Source organism: Pagrus major, chromosome 4, assembly GCF_040436345.1.
Source record: "Pagrus major chromosome 4, Pma_NU_1.0".
Taxonomy (NCBI): Eukaryota; Metazoa; Chordata; class Actinopteri; order Spariformes; family Sparidae; genus Pagrus; species Pagrus major.
In genome coordinates, this window is record NC_133218.1 from 26203351 (window position 1) to 26225246 (window position 21896).

Consider the following 21896-nt stretch of genomic DNA (forward strand, 5'->3'; position numbering starts at 1 on the left):
CTGCGAAAACACTTTGCCGCCCATTACTCATAACCATAACTCAGGAGCAGAAGGGAGATTGTGATCAAATTTCACATTTGGTCAGACACTAAAGTATGGGAAGCATTGACATTTTTATCAGGTTTTTTAGCCAATCGTGGGAACACATACAAGGAATTGTACTGTTTTTTTGTTTTTTATTAACTTACACACTAATAGACATAGAGCAGTACTCCAACTCCAAGTTTGCTGGTTTTGCTGATATTGGGCTTTAGGTTGTTGTTGTTGTACCATGTGATGAAGCTCTCTATCAGTCCTCTGTACTCTTCTGTAAAAATAGTCTCAAAGAGAAGACAACATGTTTCTCACTGGAAATGATTCACTGAAACTTCCATTTTGCCAAGACCTTACACTCAATACCTTTTATATAAATCCTTCAGAGGCTTCACTACATAGGCTTTACTATATGAGACTAGACAGACATGGATGTAAAGTGCAACTTGACTCTCAAAACAACGAGGCAGTAATTCCAGTTTTTACTGACACTAATATATTCCTGTCAAAGGTAAGTGAGATATGGCTTTTCCAAGCAGCCTTATTATTACACATATGTATCTTTTCCGTGTAAGTCTATAACAACACATATGTCACACATTTTTAGAGATGTTCCATGTTTTATTAACTTCAGGAGCAACAGCAGGCTGTTAAGAGCAGAATTTGACCCATTGACTTCTCAGCTGTTCAAATCAAAGTATCATAAATCTGCAATTACATTTTTGGGATATTTTGTTTTTTTTCTCAAACTAGACTGCCATGTATGGAAGCCGAGAGCAGCCGTGCCTTCTTTTGTTTATGTCGTTATGTTGAGATCATGAGTTAATTATTCTTGAGATCACAAATCTGGTTTACCAGTGATAACTGGTTAATATATCTTATTTAGAGAAAACAAAATGCCCCTTTCTCGAGATAACAAGATCATTTAATATGAGAACACAACAAGATTCATTGTAGAACATGATATACACACATTATCAACTTGTTATGAACTTTTGAAACTTGGCACAAGTGACGAGAGGTGGCGCAACAGTCGGCTTTCATCGCTGTTAGTTCCTTTGATGTCAGTTTGGTGTGTCAGGGCCCTTACTGTACATACAGTGGGCAACATACAGCAGATGTGTTCATTTCCAGTATATAGTCATACGAATTCTTGTTGGCATAAGGGAACTGTAAAAGAAGCTACCCACACTGGTGGGCCTTTGAATGGTATAATAAAGTATGAATATTAAACAAAAGTAAGATTGAAGTACAATCTGATGCGTTGATCGTTGGTAGATCTTATTCACAAGGCAGCCATTTTCCTACCTCGAATGCTGAGGTGATGTAATGCTGCTGTGTTCCAGGTTGCAAGTCGTATAAATTTAAGTAATCTCAATCTCAGACAAATTTCTCCAAGATAGGTGTGTATATTTCTGAATTCATTTACGCCTTTCCTAATCGTTTCTCATTAAACCAGTATCGTATCAAACAGTAACGTTTACTAGAATGTGGTGGAATGCTAACATCAGCTGTTGTTTTACCAAAAATACGGTCCAGTGTCCCTCCTGATGAAACTATCCATTGTCTTTAGAGTTGCTAATCAATCAGGAAAGAGTGCAATGGCAACAATTTGTCAGATTGCCTGTGTTTGTATGACTTGCGCGCTAGAACACAGCAGTACAACCTTTGAGCTTCACACCCTGAGTATGATGTGTGAGGAAAAAGGCCACTGTGAATATGGTCTATTGGTCCTTGATCGTACATTTTAGCTTAAATCAGTCGCTGCAGTTGGCAAGACACCATCTGTGCATGCAGGCACGGCACTCATGATCTCTGTTAATATTATAATTGTGTTGTGAAAAAATTGCAAGCGTGGCCATTCTGGGCCTCCATGGACACGCCCTTGTGCACAGTGAAAAAGATTGTTTCTCCTGTTCACACTGGCCACTAAGAGGCCATTTCAGTATAAGTGAAGGAGCGCACATGTATAGCACTCGTTCTGTGCAAAAATGAATAGCCAAAGTTAATATGAGCCTTCAACAGTATGAAGAGTTTGACAACTCTTCCAAAGTTGTCAAACGGCACAAGAAGCAAATGTTGTTGTTGAAACAGAGAGAGCGACTTCTGTACCAAAAGCTCCGTTCAGATTGCACTTTTTCAGACCGCTGAAGCTTCACATTAGCTTCAGACAGTTTTTCACAAAACAAAGACCTGATTTTCATATTTAAAGCCACAAAGAAAAACACGATCAAACATTGAATGTCATTAAATGTTTCTGAAGCATCAGTGGCTTCTCAAAAAAGGATGTTAACAGGAGTAAGGAGCAAAATGTCATTTTTGAACATGAATGGGACATTTTGAGTCACGGTGAAGACTGGAATCAGAATTGATCATTTGGAGGCGGTGAGGTCAAATGGAAGTCAGCAGTTATTTTTAACACTTTTCCTTTTCTTTGTTTAACTCCATGTCCATATATCTACTGTATTTTTACAAGATCTATGTAGGTGTGTGTAGATATATGCGTCTATAGAATACAATAGAATTGAATAGATAATCTTTATTGTATGTCCCAATAGTGACAGAAATTATCCTTTGACAAGGCTCAACAATACAGATGAGTCACATTTAAAACACATTTAAAACATTTATTTGTAAGTGTGACATACATATTTGTATGTATGTGTTGGCATTTGTATGGAGTTATTATATTTATTTTAATACAATAATATGTATTTGTCTAATTTAACTTCTTTAACTAATACACTACTTGATTTTATAAGAAGTTTAAGACTACAACAGGAATACTTTTTTTTGTTTCTCTGTTTGTCTTGTTTTTGTTTGTTTATGTTGTTTTTGTTTCTCTGACGTATGTTTTTTTGTTTTGTTTCTCTGTTTGTCTTATGTTTTTGTTTTGTTTGTCTCTGTACGTTTTTTCTTCCTTTTCTTCTTTCCTAAAATGTACTGTTTTCAGTTTCTGTGGATGCCCTTAGAATAAAAAAGACTGGATTTTGTGTCCCATCACTTACATTAAAATTGCTTTATTGCCTCTCTCTGCATCCAGTTTGAGCAGGGGTAACGTCTATATAATAATAACAAAGTGCTTCACAGAAAATAAATACTATCCGCTCCTTTGAGAGAGCCGCAGCCCAGCTGACGTCTGTGTGAGAGGAGGAGTCGCCTGAAGTCCTCCAGAATCAGGCATCACTTTGAGAAATGTTCAAGCAAGTCAGTCTCCCCAACTCTCTCTGTCGTGTTCACTGTCACCATGTTGGTAAGAACCGATACAGGGAGGATGTCTGCAGCTTGAGAGGCGCGTGAGAATGGAAAACCATGAGGTGTAAACCCTGTTTTGATGGAGAAGGACATTTTATGGATCTCCATGCGGGACAAGTTGCATCCATAGGACAGAAAAGGCGAGGAGACGCGCCAACTCTCCGGACTGCCGCGGTGCGTTAATGTGACTGTTCCCCCAGCAGAAGTTTAACATCTGAACTATAAAGTAATAACAGCTCATGAAAGTGTTGTCAGATGTGTAACAGTCTTTGGATTTGTTGATGGGTTGAATGTTGAACTTCTCGGGCGACTCGCTTGATTTTTCATTTTGTCGTTTTTTATCATCCATCACATAACAAAAAGTAAAAGAAAATCAGACATGGCGTTGAGCAACGCGTCCCTATCCAACCCCTCCGTCCTCCACGTGGACTTCACCCTGATTGACTTTATGGACGACAACGAGACGAACCTCACCACCGGAGAGCAGAACTCGTTGGGCTGCGTGCAGATCCGCGTCCCTCAGGAGCTCTTCCTGACCCTGGGGCTCATCAGCCTGGTGGAGAACATCCTGGTGGTTCTCGCCATCATCAAGAACCGCAACCTGCACTCGCCCATGTACTACTTCATCTGCTGCCTGGCCGTCTCCGACATCCTGGTCAGCGTCAGCAACGTGGTGGAGACCATATTCATGCTCCTCAACGACCACGGCCTGATGGACGTGCACCCCGGCATGCTGCGCTTCCTGGACAACGTCATCGACGTGATGATCTGCAGCTCCGTGGTGTCCTCGCTCTCCTTTCTGTGCACCATCGCCGCGGATCGCTACATCACCATCTTTTACGCGCTGCGCTACCACAGCATCATGACCACGCAGCGCGCCGTCACCATCATCGTGGTGGTGTGGCTGGCCAGCATCACCTCCAGCATCCTCTTCATCGTGTACCACACCGACAACGCTGTCATCGTGTGCCTCGTGACCTTCTTCTGCACCACCCTGGTGTTTAACGCCGTGCTCTACCTGCACATGTTCCTCCTGGCGCATGTGCACTCCCGGCGCATCATGGCTTTCCACAAAGCCAGGCGCCAGTCCACGAGCATGAAGGGCGCGATTACCCTCACCATCCTGCTCGGGGTGTTTATTTTATGCTGGGGCCCCTTCTTCCTCCACCTCATCCTCATCCTCACCTGCCCCACCAGCCCCTTCTGTAACTGTTTCTTCAGAAACTTTAACCTTTTCCTCATCCTCATCATCTGTAACTCGCTCATCGATCCGCTCATCTACGCCTACCGGAGCCAGGAGCTGCGTAAAACCCTACAGGAGCTGGTGCTGTGCTGTTGGTGCTTCGGGGTGTGACACCAGGTTCAATGAACAATGTCAGCTCCCAAAGAGTGACTGATTGAACAGGCAGATGATGCCCATAATCGAAACTGCACACGACAAAGACTGTATCCCTGGAAAATAATAATAATAATTGTGTGCATCTCATTGTGGATTTTATAATTATGTCCAAGCATCAGGTTAATTGCGGGTTTACACTGTATTTGCCAAACATCTGGACGTTTAATCCAGCAGTGACTCACTAGATTGTGAGCTCTCACACACAAGAGAGTGTAGGTTGCTGGACTCATGGTTGCTGGACTCATGCTATATCTGAGTAGCATTTTATTTTTATTAAAATCAAGTTCAAATCTTAAAAAAGAAAAAAAAAAAAAAGAAAGAAAGAAAGAGCCATTTCTTCTGTAAATCAGTTGTGTTTCCTGTATATAAAGTGCCTCTTTTTTGTTGTTGATCCGTCTCATCTCTGCTTTTAAAAGCTGCTTTTGAAGACAACAAGGAAACAAACTCAAAATCTGCCCTGGAGATATGTCATAAAAAATGATATAACTAAACTCATGACTCATGACAAAAACAAGCTTTGACATTCAATGTGTTAAGGTTAATGTCACGTGTTAGAGATGAGAAATTGCCTCATTGGTTCTGGTGTCGAGTGGTTTTCATGACTTCCCTTCTCATCATAACGCAGTCCATTTCCCACTGTTTTAAAATGATTCCCATTTGGGCAGAGAAGCACTCAAGAAGAAATCTGAAGAGAAAGTGGTGAAGGAAGGATTTTTTAAAAACTCTTATCTGTTTGGTGGTGTTGTGTGTGAATTACTCCACCAAGACTAAATGTCTGGATGTCTGAGGAGAAAAAAAAGAGGGTGAGCTAAATCACATGAACGGCCTCGCTTGGTGGCAGGCCTGATGCCCGAGGCATGATGGGATTTATGACAGAAGGCACGTCGAAGTTTTATTTCTGTGTTATTTCCCAGAAATGGGCAGCGGGCAGTTTGTGGAAGGGCTTGAAATGCGGCCTGATTAAGTTATGTAGGTCAAATAAGCGAGACATTAGCCTGATGGCCTGTGGAGAATGTCATTTAAAATGTAGTATGAAAATGAAGTATTTAAAATCACTTAGCCTGATACTTTTTGTCTATAGGGCGCAGATGTAAGAGTCATTAACGAGCAAAAGACAGACAAACTTTTCCAACTATGTCCTCAAATGTTCTTTCAGATACAACTCACAGCTTTTGTCATTGTATTTATTTGTTTACCCTATGATATCTCATATTCTTTATTGATCCTAAGGATTTGTTGTTAATAGGACCTACATTTTAGACTCTGAAACTGAAATTCAGCCATATAACCTGTCTTTATTTTAGATTTCTCTCCTCAGTGCTTTGTCACAGTAGTTTCCAAATTAAAGGGGGAAAGACACAGATCCCATCATAAGCAGGAGTTAAGCTGTATAACTTTACTGGTTAGAAGATGTCGACCCTGTAATGTGAAATGTGCACATTAATATTGAGGATGAAGACTGTTGTACACAATAACTTGAAGAATGCCTACCAGAGTATTTGCTGCTGAGTAATGTAACTGTACTTAAACACTGTCCCTACTGTTATCATTGATATTTTTTCTGTGTAATTTCTCTTTTGATTCTTAATTATTACTTTATTTCCTTTTTTGTAGTATTTGTAATGGTATTTCTGTTCCATAGCCTCCTATTCTTTTTGGCGTTGGAGTTGTTAGAGAGGATTGTGAATGTACAGGTGTACATGTTGTCTTTGTGGTGTCTGCGATATAAATCTTACTATTAAAGGTCATGACACTGTGGCACTATGTACTTTGTTGCATCCCCTAAAGTAAACCTGGTTGAACACAAGCTGTAAATGCAGTGGGTGTAAAAAAAACAACAAAAAACTGATTTTTCCTCTCGTCATTACCAAGTATGCTAAGTTAGCAGGTTATTTAACACCAAATATTCCAAGCCAAGGCTTAATTCATTTGCTAACAAGATAAGAGCTTGAAGACAGCTGTGCATCTCGTGGTTTTTTGGAAGTGAAAGTCTCAATTCATTCTGCCTTTAGAAGTAACTGCAATATCTACAGATGACACTGTAAGACAAGACAGAGGACATAAACTAAACAACACAGTCTTCAACTTTAACGTATTTACATGCAGTATTAACAGTTTTTTTCTACTTCTTTTTAAAAAGTGCGAAAGTCAATGTGCTCTCAGCAGACAGAGGGTTCATTGATATATAACACAACAGAGATGTTTTTGAAATGCTCAGTTTTTAAACTCATGACCAAGTTCAGTTAGGATGCTGTGCTGTAAATAAAAACAATTATTGAAGGGAAGGGGGATTTCCAACAGGCACAAATTAAACTGCATCCTGCACTGACGGAAGAAATTAGTCTTAATTGTTTAAAATAATATTCAAAGGATATGTGTTTATTATAGTTCAACCACATGAGCATAATTGAGAAATGAATAATAAATAAATAAAAATGTGATCTCACCGTTTAAGCAGTGTAAGCCAGAAAGAGCAAGAGAGCAAAGATTAAATAAAGTTGTCACAAAAAATGTCTGCAATATATTTTTTTTAATTCTTGCTTACTTCTTTTGGGTTTGTTGTTTTAAACTGTTTAATAGCGTAACTTTATTCCTTATATTTAGAACTTTTGTTGTTTCAGAGGATTATGAAAGACATGAAAAATGAAATAAAAAATTAATGAAGAACCGATCAGTGTGATAATTTGATGATCTGTGTCTAAAACTAATTTGTCACTTTAATTTCACGATGGCAGTTGCTGTAGGGAGTTTGCCCCATAGCTTTGTGTTATTTGTTTGAAGTCTTTGAACTTCATGGCCTAATACCAAACTTGGCTGTTACTGAAGGGGGAAAATATTCTATTCATACTTTTGATTGACAATGTGCAAAGGATTACTTTATTCCTCATAAATCTTACTTGTCTCTTTCTTTTTATGTTCATATGTCACTGACTAATCAATTTATTCATATTTATTACTAATCGTTTTATCAGTACATTGTGCAGTTAGGCGAATGATCTGTCATAGATCAGTGAGACAGGCAGAGCAGACTAATGGATTTAGTGAATACTGCTCTCTCTCTCTCTAAGGAGGGAGAAGGGAGATGGCAGTTTTGTAATACATGTTTACAAAAAGTAAAAGATGCAGACTATATACTTGAGAGCTGAGCTGTGCTGATTTGTTTAGGACCATGAAGGACCAAACCTGATCTGAATATTGGAAAAACAATGATAATATAAATGTATAAATACATTTGAACTAAAATAATAAATGCATCAAATGCCAATTAATATATAAATGTTAATTGAACTCATCTCATTGTAGTTATTTGTAGAAGTGTATTTTGCATTCATTCATTATTCACCGCTTATCCTATGCAGGGTCCTTCGGTGGCATGGAGCTGATCCCGGTTGACATTAGGTTAGCGGTGGGGTGCACCCTGGACATGTCACCGGTTCATCATAGGGCTGACATATAGACACAAACAACCATTCACACTCACATAGGCAATTTAGAGTGACTGATTAATCTCACTTGCATGTCTTTGGACTGTGGGAGGAAGCCAGAGTACCCAGCGAGAACTTGCAGGCAGGAGGAGAAAACTCGGCACGGAAAGGCCCGGCTCCAGCCAGGTCTCATACAAATGCCACTGATACATTATTCTTTTTAAATACTGCATTTATATTTTCTTTTCACAGTGACCACTTTCATTTAAATATTTAATTTAAAAAAGATTCTGATAAGTCAGAGTTGGTCCTCCACACTACAAATGAAGTAGAACAATTAGCCCGCTGGCTAACACACATGACGTCTTGGATGAATATTGGAAGTGTTAAGTTCACAGTTAAAGCCAAAGGCAGAAATGTCTTGTGCTTGACTTTCAATTATTTTCAAGGATGTAAATACCTCAAGGATGGCCTAAGTGTGACTGCATTATTTGCAGGAAGCAGGATGTTTACAGTTATGGCTTCTTCCTTCATTTAGCTGCACAAAGCGGTTTTGTTTACTGTCTAAACGGCAGCTGTGGAGAATTTTCTCAGCTGGACAACAAACACACTCAAGCTTTAATTAGGTAGACATATCCATATGACCAGAAAACAAATGACTGAATACTGTTAATAAAGTTCTGACTGATGAAGACTGTCAGCTGCTAATTAGTATATTTACATATTAAACTTAAAGGTCCTATTTGAAAGAAAAGTTTATTTTTGAGTCTAATTCCCAACTTATCAAATACTGATGCTTTGGGTTTCCCAACTCGTCAAGAATTACAGATCTCAGTGTTCGAGTATTTGAAAAGTTGGGAATGAGACTCAAAAATCAAATTTTCTTACAGATGGGACCTTTAATATGAAGTCCCCCAGATATCTGACAATGACAGGAGTAGACTATAATGTATGGTTTTAAGTGCTATAGTAGTAATGTATGGTTTTAAGTGCTATAGTAGTAATCATTTGATGATTCACATTGAAGTAACTGTAGTTTTCTATTTGTGACATGTCTTCATATAGAAGCTAAGCTGTGTAAAACCTGTTCTGTTCCTGCTTAACTCAAACTGACAAGATACAGTTATACTTGGAATTGTCTGCAGGGGGAACTAATGCTTCCTTACCTCATTTCAAACAAAAATCCATTTACATACATGGACTGTAATTGAAAAACTAAGGGCATTTGTATAAACACTTTTATTGTCATTAATGATAGGATAATTTAGACGCTGAATCAACTATTGTGTATTCATCCGACTTGTTATTTCATTTTAGTTCAACAGGTAATGGACTAGTACATTTCAGTGTCCAAGAGGTATAAAGGTATAGGTATAGGTAGGTATAGGTCACTTTGCAAGTGATTCCATGAGTCTGCCGCACTAACACCAGTCTTTCCAAGATCAGTCCTGGCACAAGTATATATGCAACAATACCAAGAGTGATCCTGCCATGTATATTACATATAAGGCAATATATGATTATTATGTACATACAGATACATCCTTGGATATATGGAGGTATAGGTTAAACATTTATACAAACACATTTATGTTATATGCATAAATAATTACATATGTGAAATATGCCAAAATATGTCATTTACATGCGTAAACATACATATTTGTATGGGCTGGATATATATGTCAATATATAAAATAGTTCCAGTTTCTAATAGGTTTCATATATGGTTTGTAGATATATGTAGATTCCCTATATGGGAAATTCATGTATGTACACATGTCGCATTATGGGATAGATGTTGTGGGAACTAGATTTGATTTAAGGAAAGAAAATCCCCTCCATCACTGTGAAGGTGATCTCTTTTCATCTCGGAGGAAGTTACTGCCCCACATTTCATCGAACATAAGGGATGTTCATTTTCAATGTAAAAGCGCCAAACGTTACTTCCGTATAAGATAATAGCCTTTAATATGAACCATTTAGACAAGAGACATAAGCATGACCTATTTTGGATTAAATATTTTGGTTTAGTACAGAAAAATTACCTAATGATTCTTAATTTTCTCATGTTAATCAAACAATGCTACGGACATGTAATCTTATTTTGAAAATACCTACCGGAATTCGCCCGTTTGCACCACTGAAGACTTGACGCCGCTGCCTGGTGATGTTGCTGATGACAGGGACAAAACAACACGGGGAAAACTGTACGTTATAACCACAAGCGTCGACCAAAATATATGTTTTACAACTGTCGGTTCCTTGTTGATAAATAAGGTCAACAACGGGGTAAGCTTCGGGCCAGAGCGAACTGTTAAATCAGCTAACATTAGCCTCAAACCGACGCCTGGTTTGTTTTTAAGGCTAGTTAGCTAGCTAACGTTAGCTGGCTGTTGACATCTGTTTGTTGATGTTGTTGAGTCCTGTTTGTGCTGGTAGCGTATTACCTGCGACACATACTATCAATGCCCTACATGTCAAGTTGTAATACTTGAGACATAATGGAGGTTACCGATGTGTAGAGGAGGACTGTAAACAACAGCTCTGATTGGCTGTAATTGGTGAGGCGACGTTTCAACTTGTGTTTACATCGTCTCTCGGGGTTTGCACTGGTTTTCTCTGTTACTGGTAAAAATGTGCGATAATAGTGTGAAAAATAGTGAATAGTGAAATGTCCGTATTTGAGTCATTATTTAGAAATGACTTCCTGTCAACCAGCGTTGCAGACTGCTTGGTGACAGCGTTGTTTCTCAGCACATTGATTTTTTTAGGAAGGCTGTGGTTTCAATTTCAGGTCATTTTAATTGCACATAATTAAGCTCATGAGAGATTAAAGGTGAAGTACTGCTTATGTTACCTGTTATCATGTAGCCCACTCGAGGTTTATTGAAGACCAACTCAATTTGAGCATTTGTAGCAAAAAAAGATGTGTCACTGTTAAAGTCTTACTACTCAGCCTGTAAAAACAAGTTATAATGTCTTCTGTGGCTCTGGAGTAGCTTTGTTACATCTGAGAAAACAACCCTGATGATGACAGGTGGAGTTATAACAGAAAGTCTGTATTACAACCAGATTGAAATCATTTTTTACTGGATAGCAGCAGCACAGTTAAATTGTGATCTTAATGCGACCACACTGCACAATAAGCAATAACCATGAAGACACATTAGCTACCTCACTTCCATTAAAAGGCAGCCAGGAGCCTCCCTCCTGCGTAATTCAAAACACAAGAGCAGAGAATGGTGACTGTAATATATTTTGTCTTCCCTCAGATGTAGCCGATGAAATGGAGTATGATGAGAAACTTGCGCTTTTCCGCCAAACCCGCCTCAATCCCTTTGATCGCGGAGAGGGAGAAGATGGTCCCCAAGGAGGCAAGACGCCACCACAGCATGGTAAAGTTCTCTCACTTTAAGTTCACCCTCACACCTGTAGCTCAGTTCAAGGAAAACAAAATGTTGCCTTTAAATTTGTTTCCGGTACACTTTATCTTATTACGAATAAAACAAGAGGTGTAAACATTAAGTCATACGGCTGCAACTGGACCTAATGTGTCACACACTACGTATCACTATAGGGGACTATTAAAATACATGGAGTAGGACTGGAACGCAACATAATTCTGTTTTATCCTCCTTTGTCTTTTCTATGTATCAAAATCCCAGAAACTATTTGCTGATGCATTTAAGTGCAGCTGTTAAAATTGTGAGGATGAAGAATGGATGCCTTTCAGCTATTGAAAATCTTGATTTTGGCTGTCAGTGACTCTCTCCTGGAACGGATTATTACAAATAAACAAACTGTTTTCATCTAGTCTTGAACAGATCCTAATACATGAAGAACACTGGACTGTTGTCAGTAAGCTTATAGAAAAGGAAGTTAAAAACTGAGACTGAACCAGGGGAAATAAAAGCATAAGTGTAAGCACTACTGTAGTAGCACTTCCTGTATTGTAGGAGTTGGGAATCGGAGACGTTGTTATTAGATCACAGTGATTTTAACGTGCAAGCCTGACACACTGTCAGCTGAGCTGCTTCATTGTCCTCTCTCTGTATCGCACTGAGAAGCTGAATTTACTCAACATGTTATGCTCTGACGTGTATGCAGGTAATAACCACATTTGTCTACACTTTTTCAGAAAGATAGAGAGTGGTTTGTTAAAATGTAGTGGTCTGTGTAGTAAATTTTATATCTTTTGTAAAACTTTTCAAATTTGGCTTAATTTTCCTCCCCCTTTTTTTAGATTCCTCAGTAACAGACACATTTCTCCAGAGGTTGCTCCATGTCTGCTGGATTTGTGTGTATGCTTTAGTTTGCTAACAGGTTCGCCAGAACAAGTAGCCAAAATATAAAATCTATTAAAGCAGCTCTAAGCAGCTAATATGGTCACACACATCAGAAAGCACAAGCTCACCCCTATTTAATAGCAACTCTATGCATCTCCTAAAAACGTTGTTGTGTCTCTGTGCTAGTAATATATTTTATCATATACTGATATTATGGAAGCATTACTCCTTGGTCTTACAGATATTTCTGAATATTTGCACATAAACTCAAACAAAAAATGTTATTTCACTTACTGTATTATCTAAGTTAAGCCAAACGTTAAAGACATGTAACTAATAAGGATAAGAATAATTTCACATGTAATAGACCAATGCACATAGCACACATACCGTACAAATTTTACATGTACAGTACCACAGATGAAACGCGTTTGTACAAAAATAGTTGAGAGTAGCACAAGAAGTTGTCGAAGAATGTTGATTTAATTCATTTAGAAGCATACCATGTGTGAATCTTGGACTATGTATGACCTCCCTGATATATTATATTATAAAAAAAAAGAAGCATACCATGTGAATGCCTACGTAACAGATTGATTGTAAACATGCAAATGCGAAAGTGATCAGCACTTCAAAGTTCATTCGGCTTGGTGATCTTTTTTGTCAGCTGACTTGGTTACACATTACCAGAAGTGCTAAAAACATTACCTGTGATTCCTTCAGTTGTACTTTGTGAGTTTTTGTCCTCCTCAACTTATTGAGTGGTGAGTCAGAGTGTAGAGCTTGTCTTGAGTGGCCACAGTCATGTGTGTGAAATTAGCATGCATGCCTGAGTGCACTTGGCAGACCATAGTGTGTATGCTTACAAGAAGAAGCATGGTGCCTTATGCCAAGTGGTCTTCTTTTTAGAAACAAGGCCTGAGCTGTTCTCTGGGACCAGAACCCACAGTTTAGATCGGACCATGGATCTTGGTCTAGCTGAGGACCACTTCTCAAGGCCTGTGGTAAGTAAAGCTTCCCACTCCAAATGAAACTGTTTCATATCGTAAAACTGAGAGTGCCTGCATGCAGAACTTCCTTTTCTATTTACTGTATATTGACGCATGGCTTTGCTCTCGTTCACCCTTTACAGGGTTCATTTGTGGCGTCCGACATTGAGCAGCTGAAACTTGCCATAGAGGAGTGTAAGAAGCTGATCTTGGAGCTGCCAGAGCACTCGGAGAGACAAAAGGACACGGTGGTGAAACTTATCCACCTTCGCCTCAAACTGCAGGAGCTTAAGGTTGGAACTGAGGAGTGAATGGAGAAGTACATGAGATGATAGTGTAGTTGATGGTGCTGGCTCAGTGGCACAGTCAGTAAAACTTCAAAGAAATTCAAAATTGACTGATTTGACTTGCATGTTTTCAGTTTTGTGTAATATATTATGTTAGGCATGCCTTTTTACTGGATTACCAGAGGGGTGTTTCTGAAAGTAATGCTGCATTCAAGTGCATTTGGAAAATATAGAACTTGGGGGTTTGGATAATATATTGTAGTTGGTCTGTACTGTAGTTGGGAACTTTCAGAGAGAGAATGGAGAATGTCATAAAAAATCCTGCTTGACCTGTTTTTTGTAACAACACATTTAAAAAAAGGCTTTCTTCAGCTTTCATTGCATCACTTTTGACCTTTTAGCCATTTTCCTGTATGGGATAAATGAGAGCAGGCATTGTAGACATTCTTGGAGAATGATAAGGTGATAAACAAGTTTGTGGAGATAAGCAACTTCCAGCAAAAGTTCCTCATGTTTCTAATAACTCAGTTTCTGTTTCCTGAGATTTCCTTCAAGGTACAGAAAGTACAGTGTTATGTGCAGTCTGTTCTTGCAGGACGAACCATTTAAACTCATTTTGTGGTGAATTTTTAAAAAAAGAATTTTTAGTAGTAGTTTAGTCATTTCTGGTGGTGTTTTGGAGCTGCGTTTTGTGTGTTCTAGCCAATATCTTCCAAAGTTAGCATGCTAACCAGCTAGCCCTGATCCGTCCTGTCTCCTGATAACACTTTGTACCGCCGGAGGGCCCCGTAGTTTCAACTGGGAAAGAAAGATAATGTTTCCCTCACTAAACAGAAAAGTACAACCGTACACCGTTTGAATTCAAGTGCAGCCCCCTTCTTGTTGCTGTGTGGGCAGACTCTCTCAGCTAATAAGGCCACTTAGCTCCATGGCAAACCGAGCTACTTGCTCACGGCAGGTAGTTGCTACAGCCAAAGATAGCTACAGCAAAGAGAACCAAGTTCAGTGAAGTAGGCAGCAGTAAGCAGTTTTGGAGCTACTTTTGAATTCATGCCATTTCCTACAAATTACACCTTTTAATGGCTCAGTGATTTCCCCTCCTTTACAAACCCTCTGGTATCACTGATAAAACTATCTAGTGGCATGCCGACAATGTTTCAGGCTGATTGCTGTAGAAAAAACATTTTACTGCAGCAGTCATGGCAACAGTGATGCACAAAAGTTTTTCATGAATTGGGCTGCACTTGTTGGATGATGTCGGTAACCATAATTATTAATCACTTAGCTTGTATTTTAGCATCCATATCCTCTTTTACAAAGGACTTTTACTGATGTTGTGTCATTCTGAAGCTGAATGGTGTTTTCCCTATGCACGTTATGTTATATGTAATTATGCAATCTTAATATTAAATTGCCATCTGTAGCAAGTTAAACAGACAAGTTTTGTCTTTGATGCTTCAGGGAGGATCATACAACTAGAACAGGACCATGAAAATAAATAAAAACAGATGCTGCATATTTGTATTTATTTTATCAGATCGTATCAGATCACATCGTATAATGTAAAAGTTTTATTTAGTCTACGAGGGGGTGTGAATGTCTCACTGTACAAAAATTGCTATCATGCATGTGTTATTCAGTAATCAATGTCTTTCTCATTTATAAATGAGTATATTACTTCTTTGTTGGTGGTCTTAGTAAATTTTGGTTTTGCAATTTGTCCCCTAAAAGGACCCTGAGGAGGATGAGCCTAATCTGAGAATGCTGTTGGAGCACCGCTTTTCCAAGGAAAAGAGCAAGAGTGTGAAACAGACCTGTGACAAGTGTAGCACCATCATCTGGGGTCTCATCCAGACTTGGTATACCTGCACAGGTGAGACACACTAAACAGTTCAACTTTCTGATAAAGCACTGTGGAGATATTTTAGTAGCAAAATTGTAAAACATCATATTGTGCATGGAATAGGATGTTTTAAGGGCACATCGATTGTTCACAATTTGGACCTCTAAACAAGATCAAACCAGCTCTATATGAATTTCCTTTTCCATGCTGTCAGAGCTTCATCAAGGCTCATAATATGGTACTTCTGACACATTTCTGTGCAGTCTCACTGTCTGCACACTGTCTTAAGATGTCTTTCTATCTGAGCCAGAGATTTAATTTTCATTTTAACTGTCCTTTTTATCAGATTAGTAGTTAGAACAATAATTCGAAGACTTTGATTCAATTTTATAATTTCAGTTTGATGAAATATTTTTAGATTTTAATTTTATATTCTCATGTTTCCAGTTAATTTTTCCTGAATGGGGGATTCAGACTCAGTGGGAGCATCTTTGTACAGCTCTCCAAATAACAGCCATTAACCAGCCATACCTAACCCACTGGGTGTAGCAGTAATGCAGTTGCACCAAAAAAAAATTGCCATGCCCTGTGATTATCTCTTTTCTTGTTTCAGGTTGCTATTATCGTTGTCATAGTAAGTGTATGAACATGATCACCAAGCCTTGTGTCAGGTCAAAGGTCAGCCACCAGTCAGAGTACGAGCTCAGCATCTGCCCTGAGATAGGACTAGACCGGCAAGACTACCGCTGTGCAGAATGTCGCACGCCTATTTCACTGAGTGAGTACATATTTACTATGTTGGTATATGTTTGACAACTTGAAAGTTTTCCTTGATAGTCGTGTGCACAGTTGAAAATAAGGTTACTTTGCAGGCATTCAGAAATTGCTGACAAGGACTAAGTGAGCTACAAAAATTGAGTGTGCATGTTTTAATATGGAACATATTTTGAGAAAATCTTAATACTCTACTACTCATCCAAATATTATATCTTACGAGTACTACAAGAAACTTTTAACTGGTTATGAAACAGTCTCAAATATATATATATAATATTGATGCCTCAAATGAGACCATCAGCAATAAGATTGGCAATTTCTATATCGTAGAAGCTTAGTAGAGGAAAGAAGCTGCTCTGTAGTCTTGTGTATACTTCATGCAGTGGATACTTCTGTATTGCCAGATAGCAGCTGAACAACGGACTTATATCATATTATGCTGGCCTTGCTACCAAGCTATATCATGCTGTTGGCTTATTAATATAAAGACATAACATTACTACAGAATGGTGAAAACTTTAGCTTTCTCAACAGAATTACTATTACTGAGCAAAAGATTCTGTTAGCTGTGACTTACATGTAGCATTGGTATGTGAACGGCACTAAAACAAAGTTAATTTTGTTTCACAATCATCATACTACAGTTGTTAATCTTACATAGCCACAAATAGATACATCGCCTCATTGCTGTGCATCCTGCAAACAGCTGTGTTTTAAATGAATCTGAGTACATCCTGCCTTTTTGTTTCGTAGTTTGGCTATACTCTGCCACATTTGTCTTGTAGGGGGCGTGCCGAGTGAAGCCAGACAGTGTGACTACACAGGCCAGTATTACTGCAGCACATGCCACTGGAACGACACGGCCATTGTCCCAGCTCGTGTCATCCACAACTGGGAGTTTGAACCACGCAAGGTACCCTCAACAACCGAAACAAAATACACTCAGCATGTAAAAGCACCATTTATATATTTATCTATTAGACTTCTTGTCAAGTTATACCCTTTAATAAACAGTAGATGAGTGTATGATGGGGACTGTTCTTTTATAAATGTCACTGCTGAACATCAGAATTGTATTATTATGTATTATTAGAATTATATTACATAAGCATCAAATAAACTTAACTTGGACCTTCTAGTCATACTAGTCATGAGGAGTGCTGTACAGACTTTGGAAACTGTCTTACTATGTGACTACAGAGGAGCTTTTTCAAGTGAAGTCAATTGTGGTTTAAATATCAGAAACATGAAATCACAAAAAATGCCTGTTTATGAAAGCCAGTCAGCATCTGACTCTCACTATCAAGTTCAACTCAAGTCAGGACAAGGTTGTGATTCTAAGTCACATGGTGTGCATTGACCTATTCAGGCTGTCCGCCACTGCAGCTTTAACTAGGGTTTTCACCATTCTACAAATCCACAATTTGATTTGACTCGAGTGTAAGGTCCTGATTCTATTCACTTTTCGATTATTATTTTTTTCAGCACTGACAGCTATGCTATTCTTAGACTCGCATCTGGATTTATTAAGATCAACAGACCATTGGTTTCATGCCCTGACAACTGTCATTAACATTTTCAAAATCTTTTTAAAGATCAGGTTTAGGTAAGTCAGATAATATTCACCAAAAATAAAGGTTCCAGATTTCTACCCAAAATACTGCCCTGCAATGATTCAGAAATAAAAAACTAAAGAAACAAAAGGGTTTCCCAGTGCTGCATTTGAATTTGATGGTCGAAATTGAATGCTCATTTTGAACAACTTTCGATTTAACATAGAAATCATGACACCCCTCGGTTCAACCCACCTCAATGCGTTGGTATGAAATGATAAGTGTGTTCATGTGCAGTCTGTGTTTTGACAGCGTGTATAATTTTCAGGTTTGTCGCTCCTCGATGCGTTACCTGTCCCTGATGATACCACGACCTGTGCTGAAGCTAAAAGAAATCAACCCGCTGCTATTTAACTTTGTGGAGGAACTGGTCGAGATCAGGGTGGGTAGCTTCACTTTGTTTTAGAGGCACTGCTATTAATCACAGTTCAAATTATTTTAGATGGCTGTCTTCTCTGATTTAGAGTGGAATCACCACAAAAATAATTGAATCATGAAGCCTTCAATATGGTTACTCTTACAGTTGTTTGATCGCCCAATGCCTCCTGTGCTTTGTTGCTATGTTAAGTGCTATTATGTTGAAAATCAGACAGAGAAACAGAAAGAAATCAGAAAGTTTTGCATTTTGACTGAAAATCTGCTGCAGCTGTGTGCATTAAGTGAGACCAACAGTGATGTGTGTGTTTGTGGGTTTTTGCTTTACAGAAACTCCGTCAAGATATTCTGTTGATGAAACCCTATTTTATTACCTGCAAGGAGGCCATGGAGGCTCGGCTATTACTACAGGTCAGTATCTCTTTACAAACTAAACTGACTTTGCCTTTTGCAGTTGAAGTATCATTATATGTACACTGATATAATAAGATGGTGTGACCAATAAGTTACATGTTACAACAGCACCATCATGTGGTGTAAGAGGACAGTTTGTGCTGCATCGGAACAGGTGCCTGATGTGAAATGGAGACGCTGTATGTGATATTAGTCTAGACAAATACTGTAAACCTGACTTGACTAAAAGTAAAGTGACTATTAACTGAAAAGTAAAATATTTTCTGCCAAAATATTGTGGAGTAGAATTAGAAACTGGCATAACATGGAAATACTCGAGCAAAGTACAAGTACATCAGAGTTGTTCCTTCATTAGAGTACTTGATTAAATGTACTCAGTTACATTCCACCATTGCAGCTTTTTTTTATTCTTTAAAACGTGGATTATATGTCTGAAAATGTAAAAAGAAAAAAGGTATTCCAACAGACAAAAAATACATGCCAATACACAGAATAGTTTGAGTCCAAATCATAGTGTTTGATGGCGAGTATCATAAAAATGTATATATTTTCCCCCAGCAAGTTTGTGTTTGTTTTATGGTGCAATAACACATTTTCATAATTATTTTTCTCTTGTATTTGTCTTCTGTAGCTACAAGACCGGCAGCACTTTGTGGAAAATGATGACATGTACTCACTACAGGATTTGATTGACATCTCCAGCGGCAGACTCAGCTGTTCGCTCACAGAGATCCACACCACATTTGCTAAGCACATCAAACTAGACTGTGAGGTGAGCTCATACATAAAGTACAAATAACCATACTAATGACTTTTCTTGATTTGTGAGCTTGTTGCAGGTGTATACATCACACATAACTTCATTTTGTTATGAGGCAATAGGCACTTAATGACAACTTTATTACTTGCTAAAGGAGTACAAAATCTATAACCTCTGTGAAACCCAGACTTTCTGACTCATTTTGTGTGTCTTTGTGTGTGTATGTAGCGATGTCAGGCCAAAGGATTTGTGTGTGAGCTGTGTAAGGAAGGAGATATCCTTTTCCCTTTTGACAGTCACACCTTGGTGTGCCACGAGTGCTCTGCTGTCTTCCACAGGTTAGTCACCACTGACCAGTCAGACAGAAAAACTCAACAAAGTATGTGATTGTGAGGAGTCTAAAATGTAGTTGTGAAAACATTTGTGAAGAAAAACACAGCTTGCAGTAATGGATACAAATAACAAAGCCTCAGCACTGTGATGGTGTTTTTCCCTCCTTTGAGTAGAGCTACTAGTAATCCATAGACGTCATTGGGGTTATTGGGCTATTCTGGTCTAAGATCGTCAGTTAGACACCCTTATATCGCATACGGAGAAATAAGAAATGGATTACTATGTTTGTTCCACTCAACATACTCTAAGTAGCAGAAAAGTACAATTGTACAACAAAACACTTTAAACTAAAAACATTTTACCCAGACAAGACACCATTAATATGATCCATTTTTTACCAAAAAATGTCTGTGTTTGTTCTGCGTCTCTTTAGAGATTGTTACTACGACAACTCCACCACATGTCCGCGATGTGCCAGAATGACCGAGCGCAAGCAGGACGACGATGTGAAAGATGCATAACTCTGGAGCGGACCACCTGATGTTACTGGATGTTGCACTTTGCCTCATGTTGTGCTCTACTCTATCAACAGAGTCTGATAGAAGACTACAGTAGCTTTTCGTCTTTGTCCTTGGTTTGTTGTGTGCATACGTTTATACTGTAGTGTCTTAATCTTCCTGTGCACTACATTATGAAGCAGGGTTCTTCTAACCCCATCTGGAAATTAATATATATATATATTTTTTATCCAACTTTTTAATCTATACTGAAATTGGATGTACTGAACACTGTGTATGTGTGTTTGTGTGAGTGATTGGCATCAGTGTGTATGTGTCTGCTTGTATAAATGTACAAAATAAATGCCCTATAGAAAAAAGCCACATTATTAGTAGGTGATTATGCATGCTGTTACAAGCCTCGACTGAATTAACCTAAACTGCCAACTTTGCTGCATACTAAAATTTAAGGTTGCCATATATACTTAAAATTGTTTTGAATTTAAAGGATCATAACTCCCGCTTCCAAAGACACAATAACAACATTTATATTAACCAGAAATTTGCCTTTTAGCTTCCTAATGTATGTTTCTATTTTAAAAACAGTAAATACGCTTGAAAGTTAAGTGCGTGACCTTGCACTGAGCATCAGTTCATTAGGTCAGATAATTTAGTATGATGCATAATTAGTTTACAATAATAAATGACAGACTTAGACTTTGCGATCTTAACATCACTGGGACTATTTTTCCCTTTATGTATTCCATCATCTGTTCCAACACTGACACACACACTCATCTATACTGTCCCTGGAGCAGTCTGTACGGGTCCTCCACTCATGTTACATGCATAATATCCTTTTAGTCATAAGCTGTTGATCAGTTTAACATTTCATAAGATCTTAAAAAGATATGTCCAGATAAGAAAGGTTGTGTAGTAAATCTTTTAAGATCATAATTTAAAAATATACATACATATATAGACAAAAGATACATAATCAGAGCATGCATAACCAGTACAAAGAAAAGGCACGTGGGAGTTAAATGTGCTGTCCTTTTATTCAAAACTGTGAACTCATCGTAGACTTTTTGATCTGTGTTTAATCTGGTTCAGTCTAGTGCAGTCAGTGTGTAGCAAACAGATGTGATTACTCATGAACATCGTGTGCCTCAGATTGTCAGGTTGCATACAGCTGTTATCCAAACGTCTTAATGCACTCACCATCATGTAACGTACCTATAGCACACTGTGTCCAGAGATGACAAAGATGTTAAAGTGACACCTTTGCTAATGTGTAAATGTTGACCTCAAGTATTTGTTTTAAAATAATGAGTTTTGGCTGTGTTATCTTTCAGCATGATGTACTGTATTATTTTTTTTTATTTCAAACTAATGGACATACATGGTGTTGGTAAAAGCACCAAAAACATGTTGGAGCAGTGCATGAATAAAGTAATGAAATGCATTAAAGCCGCAGCGCTGTGTCAAGTTAATCTTTCACCTATTCAGGATGAGTTGTGGCATATTGGGCCTCATTGGCACAGATGTGTAAGTAAAACTATATGACTTTTTTATATTTTCATCGAGCTCAGTACTGCTATATACTT

The 21896-nt window shown here is 38.3% G+C and overlaps 2 protein-coding genes across 4 annotated transcripts; both read left to right on the forward strand.

Moving 5' to 3' along the window:
- Positions 1–3667: 3667 nt before the first annotated feature.
- Positions 3668–4642, forward strand: mc1r (melanocortin 1 receptor). Its single transcript, XM_073464654.1, has one exon. It carries the CDS (start codon positions 3668–3670, stop codon positions 4640–4642), a length of 975 nt encoding a protein of 324 aa, XP_073320755.1.
- A 5591-nt stretch (positions 4643–10233) lies between these two features.
- def8 (differentially expressed in FDCP 8 homolog) lies at positions 10234–21765 on the forward strand. 3 transcript variants are annotated; one of them, XM_073464896.1, is made up of 12 exons: positions 10234–10322; positions 11388–11510; positions 13311–13405; positions 13534–13683; positions 15409–15550; positions 16134–16298; positions 17083–17210; positions 18179–18292; positions 18616–18696; positions 19331–19471; positions 19688–19797; positions 20226–21765. In XM_073464896.1, the coding sequence occupies exons 1-12, from the start codon at positions 10283–10285 to the stop codon at positions 20311–20313; spliced, it is 1377 nt and encodes a 458-aa protein (XP_073320997.1). In that variant the 5' UTR covers positions 10234–10282; the 3' UTR covers positions 20314–21765. The 3 variants fall into 3 exon arrangements, with proteins under 3 accessions (XP_073320997.1, XP_073320998.1, XP_073320999.1); XM_073464897.1 differs by having other exon boundaries at positions 10294–10404; XM_073464898.1 differs by lacking the exons at positions 10234–10322; positions 11388–11510 and adding an exon at positions 13146–13165 and having other exon boundaries at positions 20226–20408.
- The last annotated feature ends 131 nt before the right edge of the window (positions 21766–21896 follow it).

Coding starts and splice junctions, on each gene's coding strand:
- mc1r (XM_073464654.1), top strand. CDS start 3,668: ATGGCGTTGAGCAACGCGTCCCTATCCAACCCCTCCGTCCTCCACGTG.
- def8 (XM_073464896.1), top strand. CDS start 10,283: ATGTTGCTGATGACAGGGACAAAACAACACGGGGAAAACT. Junction 13,684..15,408: donor TCAAACTGCAGGAGCTTAAG/GTTGGAACTGAG, acceptor GTCCCCTAAAAG/GACCCTGAGGAGGATGAGCC. Junction 18,697..19,330: donor AGGCTCGGCTATTACTACAG/GTCAGTATCTCT, acceptor TGTCTTCTGTAG/CTACAAGACCGGCAGCACTT.